Source organism: Emys orbicularis, chromosome 25 (assembly GCF_028017835.1).
Source record: "Emys orbicularis isolate rEmyOrb1 chromosome 25, rEmyOrb1.hap1, whole genome shotgun sequence".
NCBI classification, from domain to species: Eukaryota; Metazoa; Chordata; order Testudines; family Emydidae; genus Emys; species Emys orbicularis.
The window spans coordinates 12262992-12279876 of record NC_088707.1 but is presented as its reverse complement, the minus strand read 5'-3'; the positions used below and the strand labels follow the sequence as shown (position 1 = coordinate 12279876).

The 16885-nt window shown below is 62.3% G+C and overlaps 1 protein-coding gene across 1 annotated transcript in view; it reads right to left on the bottom strand.

Annotated features, from left to right (window-relative positions):
* Nucleotides 1-16885, bottom strand: part of LOC135894652 (alpha-2-macroglobulin-like protein 1) — a 77246-nt gene that overhangs the window by 58844 nt on the left and 1517 nt on the right. The window contains exons 3-8 of the mRNA XM_065422790.1: nt 15425-15587; nt 13483-13535; nt 12107-12127; nt 11115-11268; nt 1007-1091; nt 627-750 (exon numbers count right to left, since the gene is read on the bottom strand). Of these exons, the coding sequence (XP_065278862.1) occupies nt 627-750; nt 1007-1091; nt 11115-11268; nt 12107-12127; nt 13483-13535; nt 15425-15587 (600 nt within the window). The remainder of the gene's footprint in view (nt 1-626; nt 751-1006; nt 1092-11114; nt 11269-12106; nt 12128-13482; nt 13536-15424; nt 15588-16885) is intronic.

Sequence of the window (16885 nt, the reverse complement as noted above, 5' to 3'; positions counted from 1 at the left end):
GGTTGCCTGCAAGTCCCTCTGAGTACGGCTCCAGCAGAAACACCCTGCGGCCGCGAGTCTCCGAGCCCAGCCCTGCTGACCCCGCTTGTGCTGCGGGGCTAAAACCAGCAGGTCGACGGTCGGGTCCAGGCGCTAGACCCGGGGAGGGGGGAGGGTCTCGGAGCCCAGGCTCCAGCCGAGTGTCTACACTGTTCCTTTAGCCCTGCGGCAAAAGCCCCAGGCAGTGGAGCTGGGCTCGGAGACGCTGCTGAAGGGTTTTTGCTGCACAGATGGACCCTGAGCATCTCCGTGCCTCAGTTCCCCATCTGTACAATGGGGACAGGAGCCTGCCCTGCCTCCCGGGGGCTAGGAGGATTAGTGAGGCACTGAGATATTGTGGTGAAGGGGGGGCATATAAGTCCCTAAGCCCTGCTACACGGCTGCCAGTCCCCACCCCCAGCCTGCCAAATGGGGACCCGGATGGATCCAGGGCCTGATTCGCCTGCACTTACACCAGTTTTACACCAATGTCACCAACATCATCAAGGCAGATCACAGTGCCCCCTCTGGCCAGTGTAAGAAAAACATGGAGAGGAGCCTCCTCCAGCAGCATGTCATGTACCTCCCCCCCCCCCAGTCACACTCACCTGGCCAGTAAGCTCCGTGCACCGAATTAGCGACAGATAAGAACTGAACCTGAGATAAGGTGGTTGTTTCTTCCAACACAGGCTGGCCTGGACCCTCCCCAGGACGGGCTTCCCGTAGGTGTATCTGTTTAGCAGAGGGGAGGAAGAGGGTAAGTGGGAGGGGAGGGGGCCAACGCCTCTGCCCATGGGGTGGGGCTGGTCATGTGGCTGGGAGTGAGAGCCCCAGGGAGCCCTGCCTGACCATGAGCATGGGGCAGAGCGGGGCGCAGGCAGGGAAGGGGCAGGTCAGATCCTGGCCTGGGGGGCCGGGGAGGGGAGTCAGGCCCAGGGCGGTACCAGCCCCCCCTTTATCGGCCCGGCAGGGCTGCTTTCACACTCACCGGCCGCACACTCGCAGCAGGAGCGTCTCATCCAGCACCGTCACCACGGGGGGCAGCTCCAGGGTCACTTTGAACTTGGGCAGCACTGGGGGACAGAGAGGGACGGGGTGAAACCGACCCGCAGCACCAGCTCGGGGGTTTCATCGCGATCCTCGGCCTTGGAGCTTCTCCCCAGGTCTTGCAGCCCCCCCCACCAACCTGCCGGCCGGGCGGGAAGGGGAAGGGCCCGGAAATGGAGCAGGGCTGGGAAGAGGCTGCAGCAGGAGCCTCAGCCGGCAGGAGTCTTTTCAACCCCACTGACAATAAACTGAAAAAAGCCTCTGTCCCCCACTACCTGGCCCCAATGGGCAGGGGCAGCGCCAGGAATGACATGGACTTGAGAGCTGGTGTTTGGGCTGAGAGTGGCGATGATGCCAGGGACCACGTGGGCTAGGGCTAGGAGCAGTGGTCTCAAGTTGCAGTGGGGGAGGTCCAGGTTGTATATTAGGAAAAGACGGTTACTCACCGTTGTAACTGTTGTTCTTCGAGATGTGTTGCTCATATCCATTCCACTCAGGTGTGCGCGCGCCGCGTGCACGATCGTCGGAAAACTTTTACCCTAGCAACACCCGGTGGGTCGGCTGTGGAGCCCCCTGGAGTGGCGCCCTCATGGCGCTGGATATATACCCCAGCCGACCCAGCGCCCCCTCAGTTCCTTTTTGCCGGCTACTCCGACAGTGGGGAAGGGGGGCGGGTTTGGAATGGATATGAGCAACACATCTAGAAGAACAACAGTTACAACGGTGAGTAACCGTCTTTTCTTCTTCGAGTGCTTGCTCATATCCATTCCAGTTAGGTGACTCCCAAGCCCCACCTAGGTGGCGGGGTCGGAGTGAGACATTGCTGTGTGCAGAACCGCTGACCCGAAAGCAGCATCGTCTCTGGATTGTTGCACCAGCGCATAGTGAGCAGCGAATGTGTGTACCGAAGACCACACTGCAGCTCTACAAATGTCCTGGATCGGGACTTGAGCCAGGAAGGCAGTCAAGGAGGCCTGGGCCCTCGTGGAGTGAGCGGTGAGGCGTGGCGTCGGGACACCGGCCAGGTCGTAGCAAGCATGAATGTAGGACGTGATCCAAGAGGACAGGCACTGTGAAGAGACCGGTGAGCCTTTCATCCGGTCGGCCACCGCAACGAAGAGTTGCGTCGTCTTCCTAAATGGCTTTGTACGGTCGATGTAGAAAGCCAGGGCCCTGCGAACGTCCAAAGAATGCAAACGCTGGTCTTGACGAGTAGCGTGTGGCTTTGGATGGAAGACCGGGAGAAAGATATCCTGGTTTACGTGGAAAGGTGAAACCACCTTCGGAAGAAAGGCAGGGTGGGGGCGAAGCTGCACCTTGTCCTTGTGGAACACCGTGTATGGGGGCTCGGACGTCAGCGCTCTGAGTTCAGAAACACGCCATGCTGAGGTGATGGCTACGAGGAAGGCCGTCTTCCAGGATAAGTACAGGAGTGAACAGGTCGCCAATGGTTCAAACGGAGGCCCTGTGAGCCTGGAGAGAACGAGGTTGAGGTCCCACGTCGGAACCGGCTGGCGTTGTTGTGGGTACAGCCGGTCTAAGCCCTTGAGGAATCTAACGACCAGCGGGTTAGAGAAGACCAAGGACGCGAGTTCTCCTGGGTGGAATGCCGAAATAGCGGCGAGGTGAACCCTGATTGAAGATATCGCCAAGCCCTGCTGTCTTAGGGACAGGAGATATTCCAGTATGAGAGGGATAGGTGCCTGCAAGGGGGACGTAGCTCGTTGCTCACACCAACAGGAGAACCGCTTCCACTTGGCTAAGTAAGTGGACCGTGTAGAGGGCTTTCTACTTCCCAGCAGGATCTGCTGGATGGACTGCGAGCATTGCCGCTCTGTCTGATTCAGCCATGGAGCATCCACGCTGTGAGGTGGAGCGATTGCAGGTCGGGGTGACACAGTCGGCCATGGTCCTGAGAGACGAGATCCGGACTCAAGGGGAGCGTGATCGGCGCTTGAACCGACAGCTCCAACAGTGTGGTGTACCAGTGCTGCCTCGGCCAAGCGGGAGCGACTAGAATTACTCGTGCATGGTCTGTGCGGATCTTGAGCAGTACCCTGTGGACCAGCGGAAATGGAGGAAAGGCGTAGAACAGGTGGCCCTTCCACGATAGAAGGAAGGCGTCCGACAGAGAGCCTGGAGCTCGCCCGTATAGGGAGCAGAACGCCTGGCACTTCCTGTTGGCTCGAGATGCGAACAGGTCGACCTGGGGAAATCCCCACCTCTGGAAGACAGAATAGATGATGTCCGGGCGAATTGACCACTCGTGCGTCTGGAAGGACCTGCTGAGACGGTCCGCCAGCGTATTCTGGACTCCAGGAAGGAACGATGCCGTGAGATGGATCGAGTGGGCGATGCAGAAGCCCCACAGGTGAATGGCTTCTTTGCATAGGAGCGATGAGTGGGCTCCGCCTTGCTTGTTGATGTAAAACATGGCCGTGGTGTTGTCGGTGAGGACCAACACGCAACGGCCCTGTAGGAAATTGAGGAATGCCTGGCAGGCTAGGCGCACCGCCATCAGCTCTCGGACGTTGATGTGCAGGGCTAGTTCGGACGCGGACCACAGGCCCTGGGTATGGTGCTCCCCGAGGTGAGCGCCCCATCCTAGAGATGAAGCGTCCGTGACTAGGTGGAGGGAAGGTTGTGGGGCGTGAAAAGGCACTCCTGCACAGACCGCCGCGCGATCCAACCACCAGGTGAGGGAGGCCAAGACCGAGGACGGAACCGTGACCAGCATGTTCAGGTCGTCCCGGTGAGGACGGTACACCGATGATACCCAAGCCTGTAGTGGGCGAAGCCGTAGTCTGGCATGCCTGGTTACGTAGGTGCACGAGGCCATGTGACCCAACAGGGCAAGGCATGTTCTTATGATGGTAATCGGAAATGCCCGGAGTCCTTGAATGACGCTTGCGATGGTCTGAAATCGGCTGTCTGGCAGAATGGCTCGGGCACGTCTGGAGTCTAGGATTGCTCCAATGAACTCTATCCTCTGGGTTGGCACTAGAGTGGACTTCTCTCTGTTGAGTAGAATGCCCAGCTCGTGGAAAGTGTGTGTCACTATGTGGACGTGAGCCTGAACTTGGTCCCTGGTGCGGCCGCGCACCAGCCAGTCGTCCAAATACGGGAACACCTGTACCCCTTGTCGACGAAGGTATGCCGCGATGACTGCCAGACACTTTGTGAACACTCTGGGAGCCGAGGACAAGCCGAAGGGAAGGACTGCAAATTGGTAGTGCACCTTGTTTACTACAAATCGCAGGAAGCGCCTGTGAGGCGGATAAATTGCTATATGGAAATATGCGTCCTTCATGTCGAGGGCGGCGAACCAGTCTCCAGGATCCAGTGAAGGAATAATGGTCCCCAATGATACCATGCGGAACTTCAACTTTACTATGAATTTGTTGAGTCCGCGCAAGTCTAAGATGGGCCGTAGACCCCCTTTCGTCTTGGGGATCAGGAAGTAGCGGGAATAAAACTCCCTGCCCCTTAATTCTAGCGGAACCTCCTCTATGGCCCCCATAGAGAGGAGCCCAAAAACCTCCTGTGTAAGGAGTTGCTCGTGAGAAGGGTCTCTGAAGAGGGACGGGGAGGGGGAGTGGGAGGGGGGGGCGAGGAAAACTGGAGGGCGTATCCCCTCTCCACTGTGTGAAGGACCCAACGGTCCGAGGTTATAAGGGACCAAGCACGGTGGAAACGGGAGAGGCGATGCCGGAAGGGGGGAGTTGAATCCTGGGTACTGGTTATGGTGCCGTCCTCGACCGCACCTTCAAAAGTTTTGCCTAGGCCCTGAAGGTGGCCTAGGCTGGCCCTGGTTCTGACCGGGTTGAGGGCCGGTCGACCTTCGCCTACCGCCTCGACCCCGCCTTCTGGCAAAATCCTGTCTCGGACGAGGCGGGGGAGGGTAGAACCTCTGAGGCTGGGGCCTGAAGGGTCTGCGCTGTGGCCCTGGGACATGCATCCCCAGGGAGCGCATCATTGTCCGGGAGTCTTTGAGGTTCTGGAGCCTAGAGTCCGTCTTCTCAGAAAACAGGCCCTGGCCTTCAAAGGGTAAGTCCTGCAGGGTCTGCTGCAGTTCTGGCGGCAAGCCTGACACCTGGAGCCAGGAGATTCGCCGCATGGCTATACCCGAAGCCAGGGTTCTAGCGGCCGAGTCAGCTATATCTAGGGAGGCCTGTAGGGAGGTGCGTGCCACCCGCTTACCCTCCTCTACTAAAGTCCCGAACTCTTCCCTTGATTCCTGGGGGACCAGTTCTTTAAACTTCCACATTGAGGACCAGGAGTTAAAGTTATACCGGCTTAAGAGCGCCTGTTGGTTGGCCGCTCTAAGTTGAAGCCCCCCCGCCGAATACACCTTGCGTCCGAACAAATCGAAGCGCTTAGCGTCCTTCGATTTGGGCGCTGCTGCCTGTTGGCCATGGCGCTCCCGTGCATTCACTGATGACACCACCAGTGAGCACGGTTGGGGATGGGTATACAGATACTCGTAGTCTTTGGAGGGGACAAAGTACTTCCTCTCCACGCCTCTGGCAGTGGGTGGAATAGAGGCCGGGGTTTGCCAGATCGAGGTGGCATTAGCCTGTATGGTGCGAATAAGCGGTAACGCCACTCTGGATGGGGCATCCGCTGAGAGGATGTTCACCACCGGGTCGTGAACCTCCACGATCTCCTCCACCTGGAGGTCCATATTGCGCGCCACCCGGCGCAAGAGGTCCTGGTGGGCCCGAAAGTCTATAGGGGGCGGGCCCATGGCGGATGTACCCGGTACCGCCTCATCGGGGGAGGAGGAGGAGGATGCCCCCGGTGGCAAGGGGTCCAATGGCGGATCCTGCTCCAGGTGTTCCTGGAGCTGGGCATCGCCTGCCCCCGGGTCCAGGGCCTCCGCAGGCGTGGGCACTGGAGCCTCCATGCCCCCTGGGGGGGGGCGGGAGATGGTGGCCTCCGGGGCCCTGGGCTCGGAACGTGCCGAGCGGGAGGCAGATGGCGGAGCCCCTTGCGCTTGGTGGTAGGCCCACGGAGTCCAAAAGGACCAGTGCGCAGGTCCCTGTGTAGGGTCCTCGGCCGTCTCCTGCGAATGGCCGAAGTCCGCCGAAGCCGCCTGCCCCTGAGGAGGGTAGCCCGATCTAGAGGCCCCCTCAGAGGAGCGGGATGCAGATCTCGACGGCCACGGCGGTGCCGAGCGCGATGCAACCGGCCCCGGATGGTGAGGTGCCGATCGGTGCCAGTCGTAGGGAGATCTGTCCCTGCGCGGTGCCGGAGAGCGGTGCCGGGATCGGGATTGGTGCCGGTAGCCCTGCCGGTGCCGCGATCCGGATCTGGAGCGGGACGACGACCGCGACGAGACCCGGTACCGGGAGCGGTCCCTCGAGCTCGAGCGGCGCTCATACCGGTGCCGGGAGCTACGCCTCGAGTCCGATCGGTGCCGGTGATCGCGACGGTGCCGAGATGTAGAGCGGCGTCGCGAAGAGGATCTCGGCCGCGAGTACGACCGGTGCCGAGGTGATAGTCGGCGCCGGGACTCCGAGCGGCGTCGGGACCTGCTCCGAGACCTGGAGCGGTGCCGAGAGTCCACGGCTGGAGACGGTGGGCGCACCAGGGCAGGCTTGCTCCTGGACTGCACTATGCGTGGAGCCACCGGTGCCGGAAGTTGCGACGGTGCCGGCTCCGTGAGGGCGATAAGGTCCCTCGCGGTCGCAAATGTCTCCGGGGTTGAAGGGAGACAAGGTTCCACCACCAGCCTAGGTGGTGAAACAGTCCGCACCGGACTCAACGGCCTCGGTGCCGGAGTCGACGGTGTGGCCGCCTGCTTCTGGCGGTCCAAAGGCGGACGCGGCTCTACCCCCGGCACCAGGGGAGCCGGCGTCTTCAGGGCAGCAATGTCCTGCGCCTTGCGGGCCTTCTTATGGCCCGGAGATAGGGATCGGCGCCGAGTCCCCTGAGGCGGGTGCGGTGCCGAAGTCGGCCGGTGCCGAGAGGACTTGTCCGCAGCACCGGTCGGAGCCGCCGGGGCGCTGCGCACCGAGGCGCTCGGTGCCGGGGCTGGGCGCGCCGAGGGAGGATCCGGGCTAAGTGCCGCCTCCATTAGGAGCTGCCGAAGCCTAAAGTCCCGCTCCTTTCTTGTTCGAGGTTTGAAGACCTTGCAGATCTGGCACTTATCTGCTTGATGGGATTCCCCAAGGCACTTCAAGCAGGAGGTGTGCGGGTCGCTCGTTGGCATAGGCTTCGCGCAGGACGCGCACGGCTTAAAGCCAGGAGCCTTGGGCATGAGCCCGGCTATGTGCCGGGGGAAAAAGGGGGGAGAACAACCCCCTTAACCCCCGCTAACAATTTACAACAAATACAAAACTAAATGAATGACTATCTAAAGGACTTTAACTACTATACACAACTATCTACAGAAATGAGAACGATAAGCTAGGGAGTGTGGAGACCAGCTATGCCGTGCTCCACAGTTCCAACGACCGTCAGGGGCGGTAAGAAGGAACTGAGGGGGCGCTGGGTCGGCTGGGGTATATATCCAGCGCCATGAGGGCGCCACTCCAGGGGGCTCCACAGCCGACCCACCGGGTGTTGCTAGGGTAAAAGTTTTCCGACGATCGTGCACGCGGCGCGCGCACACCTAACTGGAATGGATATGAGCAAGCACTCGAAGAAGAAACACTATTTCACTAGGAGGGTGGTGAAGCACTGGAATGGGTTACCTAGGGACAGGCCGTCCTTAGGCATACGCAGCATACGCAGCTGCGTAGGGCACCATGAAATGTGGGGCACCAAATTGCCCCAAATTTCATGGTGCCCTACGCAGCTGCGTGGTGCATACGTGGCAGCACCAGCCCTGGCGACCAGCCCTATCCCTCAGCCGGCCCCCGCTGCAAGGGTCAGGGCGGTCCCTAGGGGTGTGTGGGCCCCCGGACAACTCCCTCCACCCTGCCTCTTACCCTTCCCCCCTGCTCCGCCCCTGGCCCTCCCCCATTCCACCTCTTCCCCCAGCGACTCTACACTCACCGGCAGCAGGAAGCGGAGCGCTGCGGCTGGGAGCTGGCGGAGTGGAGCGGGCTGGGACTGGGCTGCTCCGCTTCCCGCTGTGGGGGGGGGATTTCTCTTCCCGCAACTTCCCTCCCCTGAGCGACACAGCTGGGGCCGGGGCGAGGGAAGCGGAGCGGGCTGCTCCCAGCCCCCCGCTAATTCCCCGGGCCACACTGGGCCTGTAGGGCCCCCAAAAGAGGCTCCCCACAGCTCCTGCCTCCCAGGCACTGGGGGCGGGGGGAGACCAGGGGGGCTGCATAGGGCTCCCAAATGGCTAGGGACAGCCCTGCCTAGGGAGGTGGTGGAATCTCCATCCTCAGAGGTTTTTAAGGCCCGGCTTGACAAAGCCCTGGCTGGGATGATTTAGTTGGGGTTGGTCCTGCTTTGAGCAGGGGATTGGACTAGAACCTCCTGAGGTCCCTTCCAACCCTGATATTCTATGATTCTCTGATTCTAACTGTCTAATCACACAGACCCAAGCACCCTAGCTCTGTCCTCTGCCCCACCCATGCCCCTTCTCCGAGGCCCTGTCCCACTCACTCCATCCCCAACCCCCCGTCGCTCGCTCTCCCATACCCTCACTCACTTTCACCGGTCTGGGGCAGGGGGTTGGGTGTGGGAGGGGGTGAGAGGTGTGGACTCTGGGAGGGAGTTTGGGTGCAGAAGGGGACTCAGGGCTGGGGCAGGGGGTTGGGGTGTGGGGGGGGGTAAGAGTTGTGGACTCTGGGAGGGAGTTTGGGTGTAGGAGGGGACTCAGGGCTGGGGCAGGGGATTGGGGTGCAGGAGGGGGTGAGGGGTTCTGGCTCTGGGAGGGAGTTTGGGTGTAGGAGGGGACTCAGGGCTGGGCAGGGGATTGGGGTGTGGGGGGGGATAAGAGGTGCAGACTCTGGGAGGGAGTTTGGGTGTAGGAGGGGACTCAGGGCTGGGGCAGGGGATTGGGGTGCAGGAGGGGGTGAGGGGTTCTGGCTCTGGGAGGGAGTTTGGGTGTAGGAGGGGACTCAGGGCTTGGGCAGGGGATTGGGGTGTGGGAGGGGGTGAGGGGTTCTGGCTCTGGGAGGGAGTTTGGGTGTAGGAGGGGACTCAGGGCTTGGGCAGGGGATTGGGGTGTGGGAGGGGGTGAGGGGTTCTGGCTCTGGGAGGGAGTTTGGGTGTAGGAGGGGACTCAGGGCTTGGGCAGGGGATTGGGGTGTGGGAGGGGGTGAGGGGTGCTGGCTCTGGGAGGAAGTTTGGGTGCAGAAGGGGGTTCTGGGCTGGGGCAGGGGGTTGGGATGTGGGAGGGGTGCAGGCCCTGGTCGGGCGGCTCCCACTCGGCAGCACAGTGGGGCTAAGGCAGGCTCCCTGCCTGCCCTGGCCCCGCGCCACTCCCAGAACCAGGCAGCACTTCCCTGTAGCCCCTGGGGGGGAACAGGGGGCTCCGCATGCAGCCCCTGCCTGCAGGCACCATCCCCCGCAGCTCCCATTGGCCGCAGTTCCCCAGCAATGGGAGCTGCAGAGTTGGCGCTCAGGGCGGGGGCAGCGTGCGGAGCCCCCTGACCCTCCCCCAGAGGCCACAGGGACTTGCCGGTCGCTTCCAGGAGCTGTGCAGGGCCAGGGCCGGCAGGGAGCCTGCCTTAGCCCTGCTGCGCCACCAGACTTTTAGCAGCCTAAAATCTCCAGGTTTGGCTTCAGTAGCCTCCTGATTCCGGGAGCTCCCAGCGAAAGTGGGAGGGTTGGTAACCCTAACGTGGGCCCAGGGGCCGTGGGCGTTTCTCCCGGCTGATGAGGTCCCGGCTGTTCCCCTCCGGGAGCTGGTGTTCGGCTGGGACCTCGTCCCCAGCAGGCCCCTGCCAGGCAGCCTGGCCAGACAGGGCCAAATTCACCCCTGGGCTCAGCCCAGAGGAGCCGGGGGGGCTGCTCCAGGGCAGTTTGTCCCTCAGAGTCTGGGCCATTGGGGCACTGACAGGAACTGGCTGGGCGGCTCTGAGGTCCAGAAGCCCCAGGAGGGGAGTGTGTATTGTGGCTGGGTGAATGTGCAGCGCTGGGATGGGCCAGTGATGGAGGGGGGTGTTTGGGGGGTGCCTCCTTTTTCCCTTATGCTAGGGGAGGGGGGGTGGGAGGCAGTTGGGGGGGGTCAGGCAGGGTGTTTGGGGCAGGGGGGTGGGAGGCAGTTGGGGGGTCAGGGGCAGGTGTCTGGGGCGAGGGGGGGTAGGTGGCAGCTGTTTCAAGGGAGACATAAGAGCTCTTCTCTCCTCCTCCCCCGCAGGAGACAGAGGAGGTTTTTTGGGGGGGAGGATGGAGAGGGGGCCGCTGACATTTCCCTCCCACTCCCATCAACACCAGCTCTGGGAAGGGTGTGTATGTGTGAAGAGCCCCTTGTGCTCCAGGAGGCGGCACTGGGAGGCACAGGGCAGATGTGGGTGGGGGCTGGGCTGGGCTAGGCTGAGTTGGGGCTGGGGGGACAGAATTAGATGCTGGGGGGTTGGTGAGAAGCTGGAAGCTCCGTCTCATCGTGCAGACAGCGAACTCCTGCAGCGGGAGCCAGGATCAGCGTCTGCGATAACTTTGGGAGAGTTGGCAATAGGGTAACTCCCCCCGCACCCCCCCCCCCGGCGACACACACACACATACGGGGGCAGGGGTGTGTGTGAAAAAATCCAAAGTCAGACCTAAAAGAATGAAACAATCTTTAAAAATAAACCTAACGATTTTGGGGTTTTGACTCATGATTGTGACATGTCTGGGGCTGGCCATACTGAAATCCCCGGCTCTGCCTCCCGACAGTGGCGCTGACCTGAGCCCTCCCCCAGGGATCTAGGGCAGAGTGGGGCAGGGCTGGGGCAGAGCCCTATTGCGGGAGGAGTGGGCATGGGGTGGCTGAGGCCCAGGAGAGCTTGGAGCTGGCTGGGCCAGTCCCAGGGGTCTGAGCTCCCAGGGACCCTCTGACAGGGACCCACGGACACCTCGCCCCAGGGAGACTCAGGAATCCCCCTCCCCCACCACGTGCTGGAGCCACGGCCTGGGTCGCTGCCCTGGGCCCCGCTGCGCACCGTATTCCTCCACGCTGAACGAGTGCCTCGTCCCCTGCGCCTCGATGGCGTACGTCCCCAGGGCCGGCTCTGCAGACAGCGGGAGGGACAGATCCACGATGCCCTGCTGCGGAGTCACATCTCGCCACTGGGCGATGCGGTTCCCGCTGGGATCCTGGCACACGGACACGGCCTGCTCAGCCGCTGCCCCCACACACGGCTCGTCCCCGGCAGCCCCCGAGTGCCTCGTGCTGCCGACGGGGGCTGGATCGACGCCCGGGGGCTCAAATCCTTCTCCTTAGCCTGGAGCAGGCACCGCTGGGCAGCCGCTGGGCAAGGGGGCCCCTGCCAGTGCCCCTCAGCCCTGACCCAAGGGCAGCGCCCATGGGGGGAACAGGCTCCCGAGGGACACCCCATCTCCAGCCTGGACAAAGCCCAGGGAACTTGCCATAGGGACCATTTCCATCTCAGTGCTAGGCCTCTGTGGGTATGTTCCCTGTTCCCCTCCCCCCACGCAGCCTCCCCAAACCTCCACCCCTCCCCTCTGCCCCTGCAGCTCCCAGAGACCCTCCCTCCTCCCCTGCCCTTCCCCCATTCAGGCTCCCAAGGGAGCTCCCTGCTGAGTTCCCCACTGGCCATATCAAGTCACTGCCTGACCCAGAGTTCGGGGCTGGGAACATTCGGGGTGAGCGACTCAGGCAGGGATCCCAGCCAGGCCCAAACCCACCTGCCTCCCGGACAGACAGCCCCAGACGCTGCAAACTCGGGGTGGGGAGGACGTAACCCGATGGGCCAAATGTCCCCTCCCTGCTCCCCATGGGGCCCAGCCCAGAAACACCCTGTGCTCTGGGACCCTTTTCACCCGCATAGCAGGGCAGAAGGGTCTAGGGCTGGATTGCTGGACACTGTGGTCACAGCCCAGACTCCTCTGGGATCCCCACGACTGAACACCCCCGGGGGCCCTCGGATGAACCAGACAGGAAGAGGAGGAGGCTGGAGAGGCACAGACTGACCTGCACGGTCACCAGGGGCAGCTGCAAAGCAAACAGACAGGAGATGGCTGGTTAGAGGGACAGGAAACACCCCCCACTGCCCACGGGTCTGCCTGTGACCTCCCCAGGGCCGGGGTGTCTCTGGGGCCTTGGGGGATCATGCAGACAGCAGCGGGGGTGACCGAGAGAGCAGGGACAAGAAGGGGAGCCCTTGAGGCTGGAGCCCTCGCCCCTCCCATGCCTCCCTCCCTGCAGTGGTGGATACAGGGCAGTGGGTGGCTGGTCTGTGCGTGGAGGAGCAGGGCGAGATGCTGGGGTCTCTGCCAAGGGGCAGTCTAAGGGCCGGGGGTCTGCGTTGCAGCCAGTGCCCGGGCGAGGCGGCTGGGAGGGGAGCTGTCAATCTGTATTTCCACACTGGGCCCGATTCTGCCACCTCACTCAGAGCGCACAGCACGGTTAGGCTGAAAGGTGCTAATGACTGTCACCCTGGGGAGAGGGGGGGGCTGGCATCCACAGCCAATCACAGACTGCACTAACGCCAGTGAGTGCCCAGCGCCCTCATTCCGGCTCTATGCAATGGGAAATCAACCCTCTCTGCGCAGTAAAGGGACTGCAAACAACAGAGGCCACTGCCCAAGGCGCTAGGTCTGTAGCCCAGGGGGCTGCTCCATGCAACTGTTTTCAGCAGGCCAGCACAAGCCCTGCTACTGCAAGTCTGTTAACCTGCCCTGGGAGACTCACCCCCTGCAGCAGTGTAGACCAGCAGTTCTCAAAAGTTAGCGCTCAGGGTGGGAGCAGCCCGCAGAGACCCTCTGCCTCCGCCCCGGGGACGTGCTGGATGCTTCCGGGAGTGGCGCGGAGCCAGGGCAGGTAGGGAGCCTGCCTTAGCCCCGCTGCACCGCTGACTGGACTTTTAGCGCCTAAAATCTCCCGGTTTGGCTTCAGTAGCCTCCGGGAGATAGAGGGAGGGAGGGAGGGGGAGGAATTGATAAGCGGGGCCTGCGGATTCTCTGGAGTTCAATCGGGGACCCCCAGGGGTCCACGGACCCCAATTTGAGAAACGCTGGTGTAGACCAGGGTGGCGGCTGAGGCATTCCCAGAATACCGGAGATCCCGGTACTTCCAGGAATGGTGTGGGCCTGTCCCCGCTGGCGTGACCTCGCACACTCGGTGTGTGTGAGTTCACGCCAGCAGGGGCGGAGCAGTGCGCTCTTCCAAATGGCGCCCCCCATCCAATACCAGACACAAGCATGCACTGGATGGGGGCAAACCACCCATGAAGAGGACTGTCCGATTTCAAACCGGATGAATGGCCTGCCTGGTGCAGACAAACCTAACGTGTTCAGTGCCCCGCGGCCCTGGTACCCTGACCCCCCTCCCCCGCCCCCAGCTCTCACCTTCCGGGTACTGGGAACAAAGTCTTTGTCCAAACTGACAATTCGAAACTTCACTGGAAAGGAGCAGAGGCAGAGGTGGGAATCAGCCCTGGCTTGGTTTGTCTGAGTGAATTCCCAGCTGGGGAAGGTGCCAGCCGGACGCCCTGGGCACTGACGCCTCTGTGAACCTGCAGAATGGGCCCAGCCCGGCAGCGCAGTGCCAGCTTCCCCACGCTTCCCCCCGCGGCCCTGCCCTGGGCGGCTCGAGGGGAGTTCAGCATGGGCGACACGTGAGAGGCTTGTTCCCAGCCAGCCCCGCCCCGCCCCTTCTGCCCGAAGTCCCGCCCCGTCGCCCCCGTCAGAGGCTAGAGCCCTACCTCCCACCCCTCCGCAGATGCCCCCTCCCTCTCCCCAGCCCTAGGCCGCCTGAAAGCCTCCACCCTGGAGCGCTGGACGGGTGGGTGGTGCAGCCCACAGCCCAGAGCGCTATGCAGGTGGTGCAGCCCCCAGAGCCCCAATCCCCGGACCTCCCATTGGCTGGGAAAGGGGAACCGTGGCCAATGGGAGATTTGGGGGTGGTACCCACAGGCGAGGACAGCGCGCGGCAGAGTTGCCTGCTCCACGCAACCCCCAGGAGCCACTGCCAGACATGCTGGCCACTTCCGGGAGCGGCGCGGGGCCAGGGCAGGCAGGGAGCCTGCCTTAGCCCCACTGCCACCCCGGAGTTGCTCGAGGTAAGTGGCGCCAGGCTGTAGCCCGCATCCCTCCTGCACCCCGCACCCAAACCCCCTGCCCTGAGCCCCCTAACCTCCTGCCTTGAAACCCTTGCCAAACACCTCCTTCACCCCAACCCCCTTTCCTGAGCCCCCTCCTGCACCCCGCACCCCTCCTGCACCACAACCCCCTGCCCATAGCCCCCTCCCATACCCTGCACTCCCTCCCACACCCCAAACCCCTGCCACAGCCCTACATTCATGGCTCTGCATACAATATCCCCACCCAGCTGTGGCCCTCGGGCCAAAATGTTTGCTCACCCCTGGGCTAGATGGAGGGGCGGCCAGGCAGCTCTGTGCAGTGTGCGATGCCCGCACCCCAAGGCACCGCCCCCACAGCTCTCATTGGTTGCAGTTTCCATGCAAAGGGAGCTGCGGAGCCGGCGCTGAGGGTGGGGGAGCACGTGGAGCTTCCCTGATCGCCCCTGTGCCCAGGGGACGGACATGCTGACTGCTTCCAGGGAGCTGTGCGGAGCTGGGGCAAGCAGGGAGCCTGCCTTAGCCCTACTGTGCCACCACCTGAACTTTAAACGGCCTGGTCACAGAGCTCACTGGAGGCACCAGGTCCCTTTTTCACTGGGCGTTCCGGTCGAAAACCAGACGCCTGCCAACCCGTCCCCCAGTGCTCGTCGGGCAGTGCAGCCTTCAGCGCCCCCATCCCTGGAGCACCGTGCGGCCGAGCACCAGCTCCAGCCGCCTGGAGTCCCTGACCGCAGGCCCCCTAGCCCCAGCCCAGCCCCTGTCTGGGACCCCGGCCATGAGGGAAGAGCCGCAGAGCGCTGGCAGGAAGCAGGAGGGGTCCTGGGGATGAAGCATGGGCGGGGCCACGCAGGGCTGTTTGGGGAAGGTTAGTGTCCCCCAGCCTGTGATACCTGCTGTCCATGGAGCTCAGCCTCCAGGGCCCAGACAGCCCCCCGCCTCCCTCCTGAGTCCGCCAGAGGAGGCCAATCGGTGCTCCCTGCAGTGTCTGTGCCATCACCGAGGACGGGCTGAGACCCCCACTTGGTTCCATACAGGCCCCCAACACAGGCCTCAGGCTTTGTGCTTCTTGGTGCTGGGTGCAGACAGGGGCCTAGAAGTGAGAGTCCTGAATCCCTTGCTAGGCTCCCAGCCCATCCCCAGAGCCCAGGAGTGCGTCCCAAGGGCCTGGGGTCCCAGGAAACTCCCTCCAGCAGCTCCTGCCCTCTCACCTGTCTGTCCCGGCTTGTAGACGGCCTTGTCCGTCTGCACAAAGGTCCCAGGCTCCAGCACCCGCAGCAGCACTTCCTTCCGCTCAGAGAACTGCAGGGCATCTCCCCGGATCGAGACGTGCAGCTCTGCCACTTCCTGCTGCCCCCCGGACGGGGCTGGAACCTGCACACGGGAAACCCCAGCAAGGCCACAGCGGCCAGTAATGGGCCAGTCGTGGCACAGACCCACTATTGCGTTGGGGGGGGGCAATGGTGTTTGTGAGGAACCCTGTAACAACCCAATGGCCCCCTCCCTCAGGGAGTCCCCTGGGAAGGCAGTTCTGCATTGTATATTGCTAACGCTGCTGCTAGTGTCGCAAAGCATTTTGGGAAGGGTCAAAGGTGTGTGAGTGGGGAGTGGAAGTTTCCTTTGCAGGTACGAGAGGCCGAGGGGGGAGAGAAAGAAGAAAGCAAAGAACGGGTTAACTCAACACTTCAGCTAGCAAGCTCAGTCTGTAGATAAGACGCTAACTCCAGCCAGCTCAAGGCCACAGCACACATCTGACTCTCGGCTGCCAGCCAAGAAAGAGGGGGGCTCAGAATCCACAGACCAACCATGAGAAACAAAGATTTAATTGAACAGACACAGACCTGCAGAGCCAGCCCATAACAAGCGAGGCAAGTGAAGGCCAGCACAGAGGAAAACAAAGAGGACAACAGAGTCTAACTGGTGTGTTTTGGAGAAAGTCAAGACCACAGGAAGTTGGTTTGCACTGGCACAGAGGGCACCAGGAGCAAAGGTCCCCAAACGGAGCACTCCCCCCCTGCCCCCCGATAAGCCAGGAATTAAAACCCTCCTGAGAGCTGGAGCAATTTGGAGAGCACAGCAGATCCTTGGATGACCTGGGCCCTGGACAGCACTCCCGTCCACCTTCCCCCCTCGCTTCTTCTGACGTTACACCCAGACTTGGCCAGTCTGGGTCGTGCGTGTGTGAGTATGAAAGTGGGCTAGGGCTTGGGGCTCTAATGCTTTCTTTCTTCCCCCGAGTGACGTGGGAGCGTTCCCAGCACTCTCTGCTGTATTTTATTAATAAAGCTTTAAAATTTAAACACTTGGTGTGTTACGTCATCTCCTCCCCAAACGATCCTGCGGCGTCAGCCTGATCACCTGACGCTCCAGGCAGATTGGTAACGAAAATTTGTCACAACCCCCCTCCCCAGCCTGGGGGCCCTGAATGGGAGGGAGCATGAACCTGGGGCGTTCGATGGAGTTGGAAGCCAGGGCGCTCTCTGTGCCCCCCACCCCATCCCCGCTCCCTCCTGCCTGTCACTGCTGAGGGATGGGCTCGAGTTCTGTGGCTAAAGCTGCCCATTGAGTGACCAGCTCCGTGCCCATGGCCAGTCCCCTGAGCCCTGCTGTGCCCGGGGCCTGAGGCTGGGCTGGGGCTGCAGACCCGGGGCTGACGGGCTCCGTGCCCATGG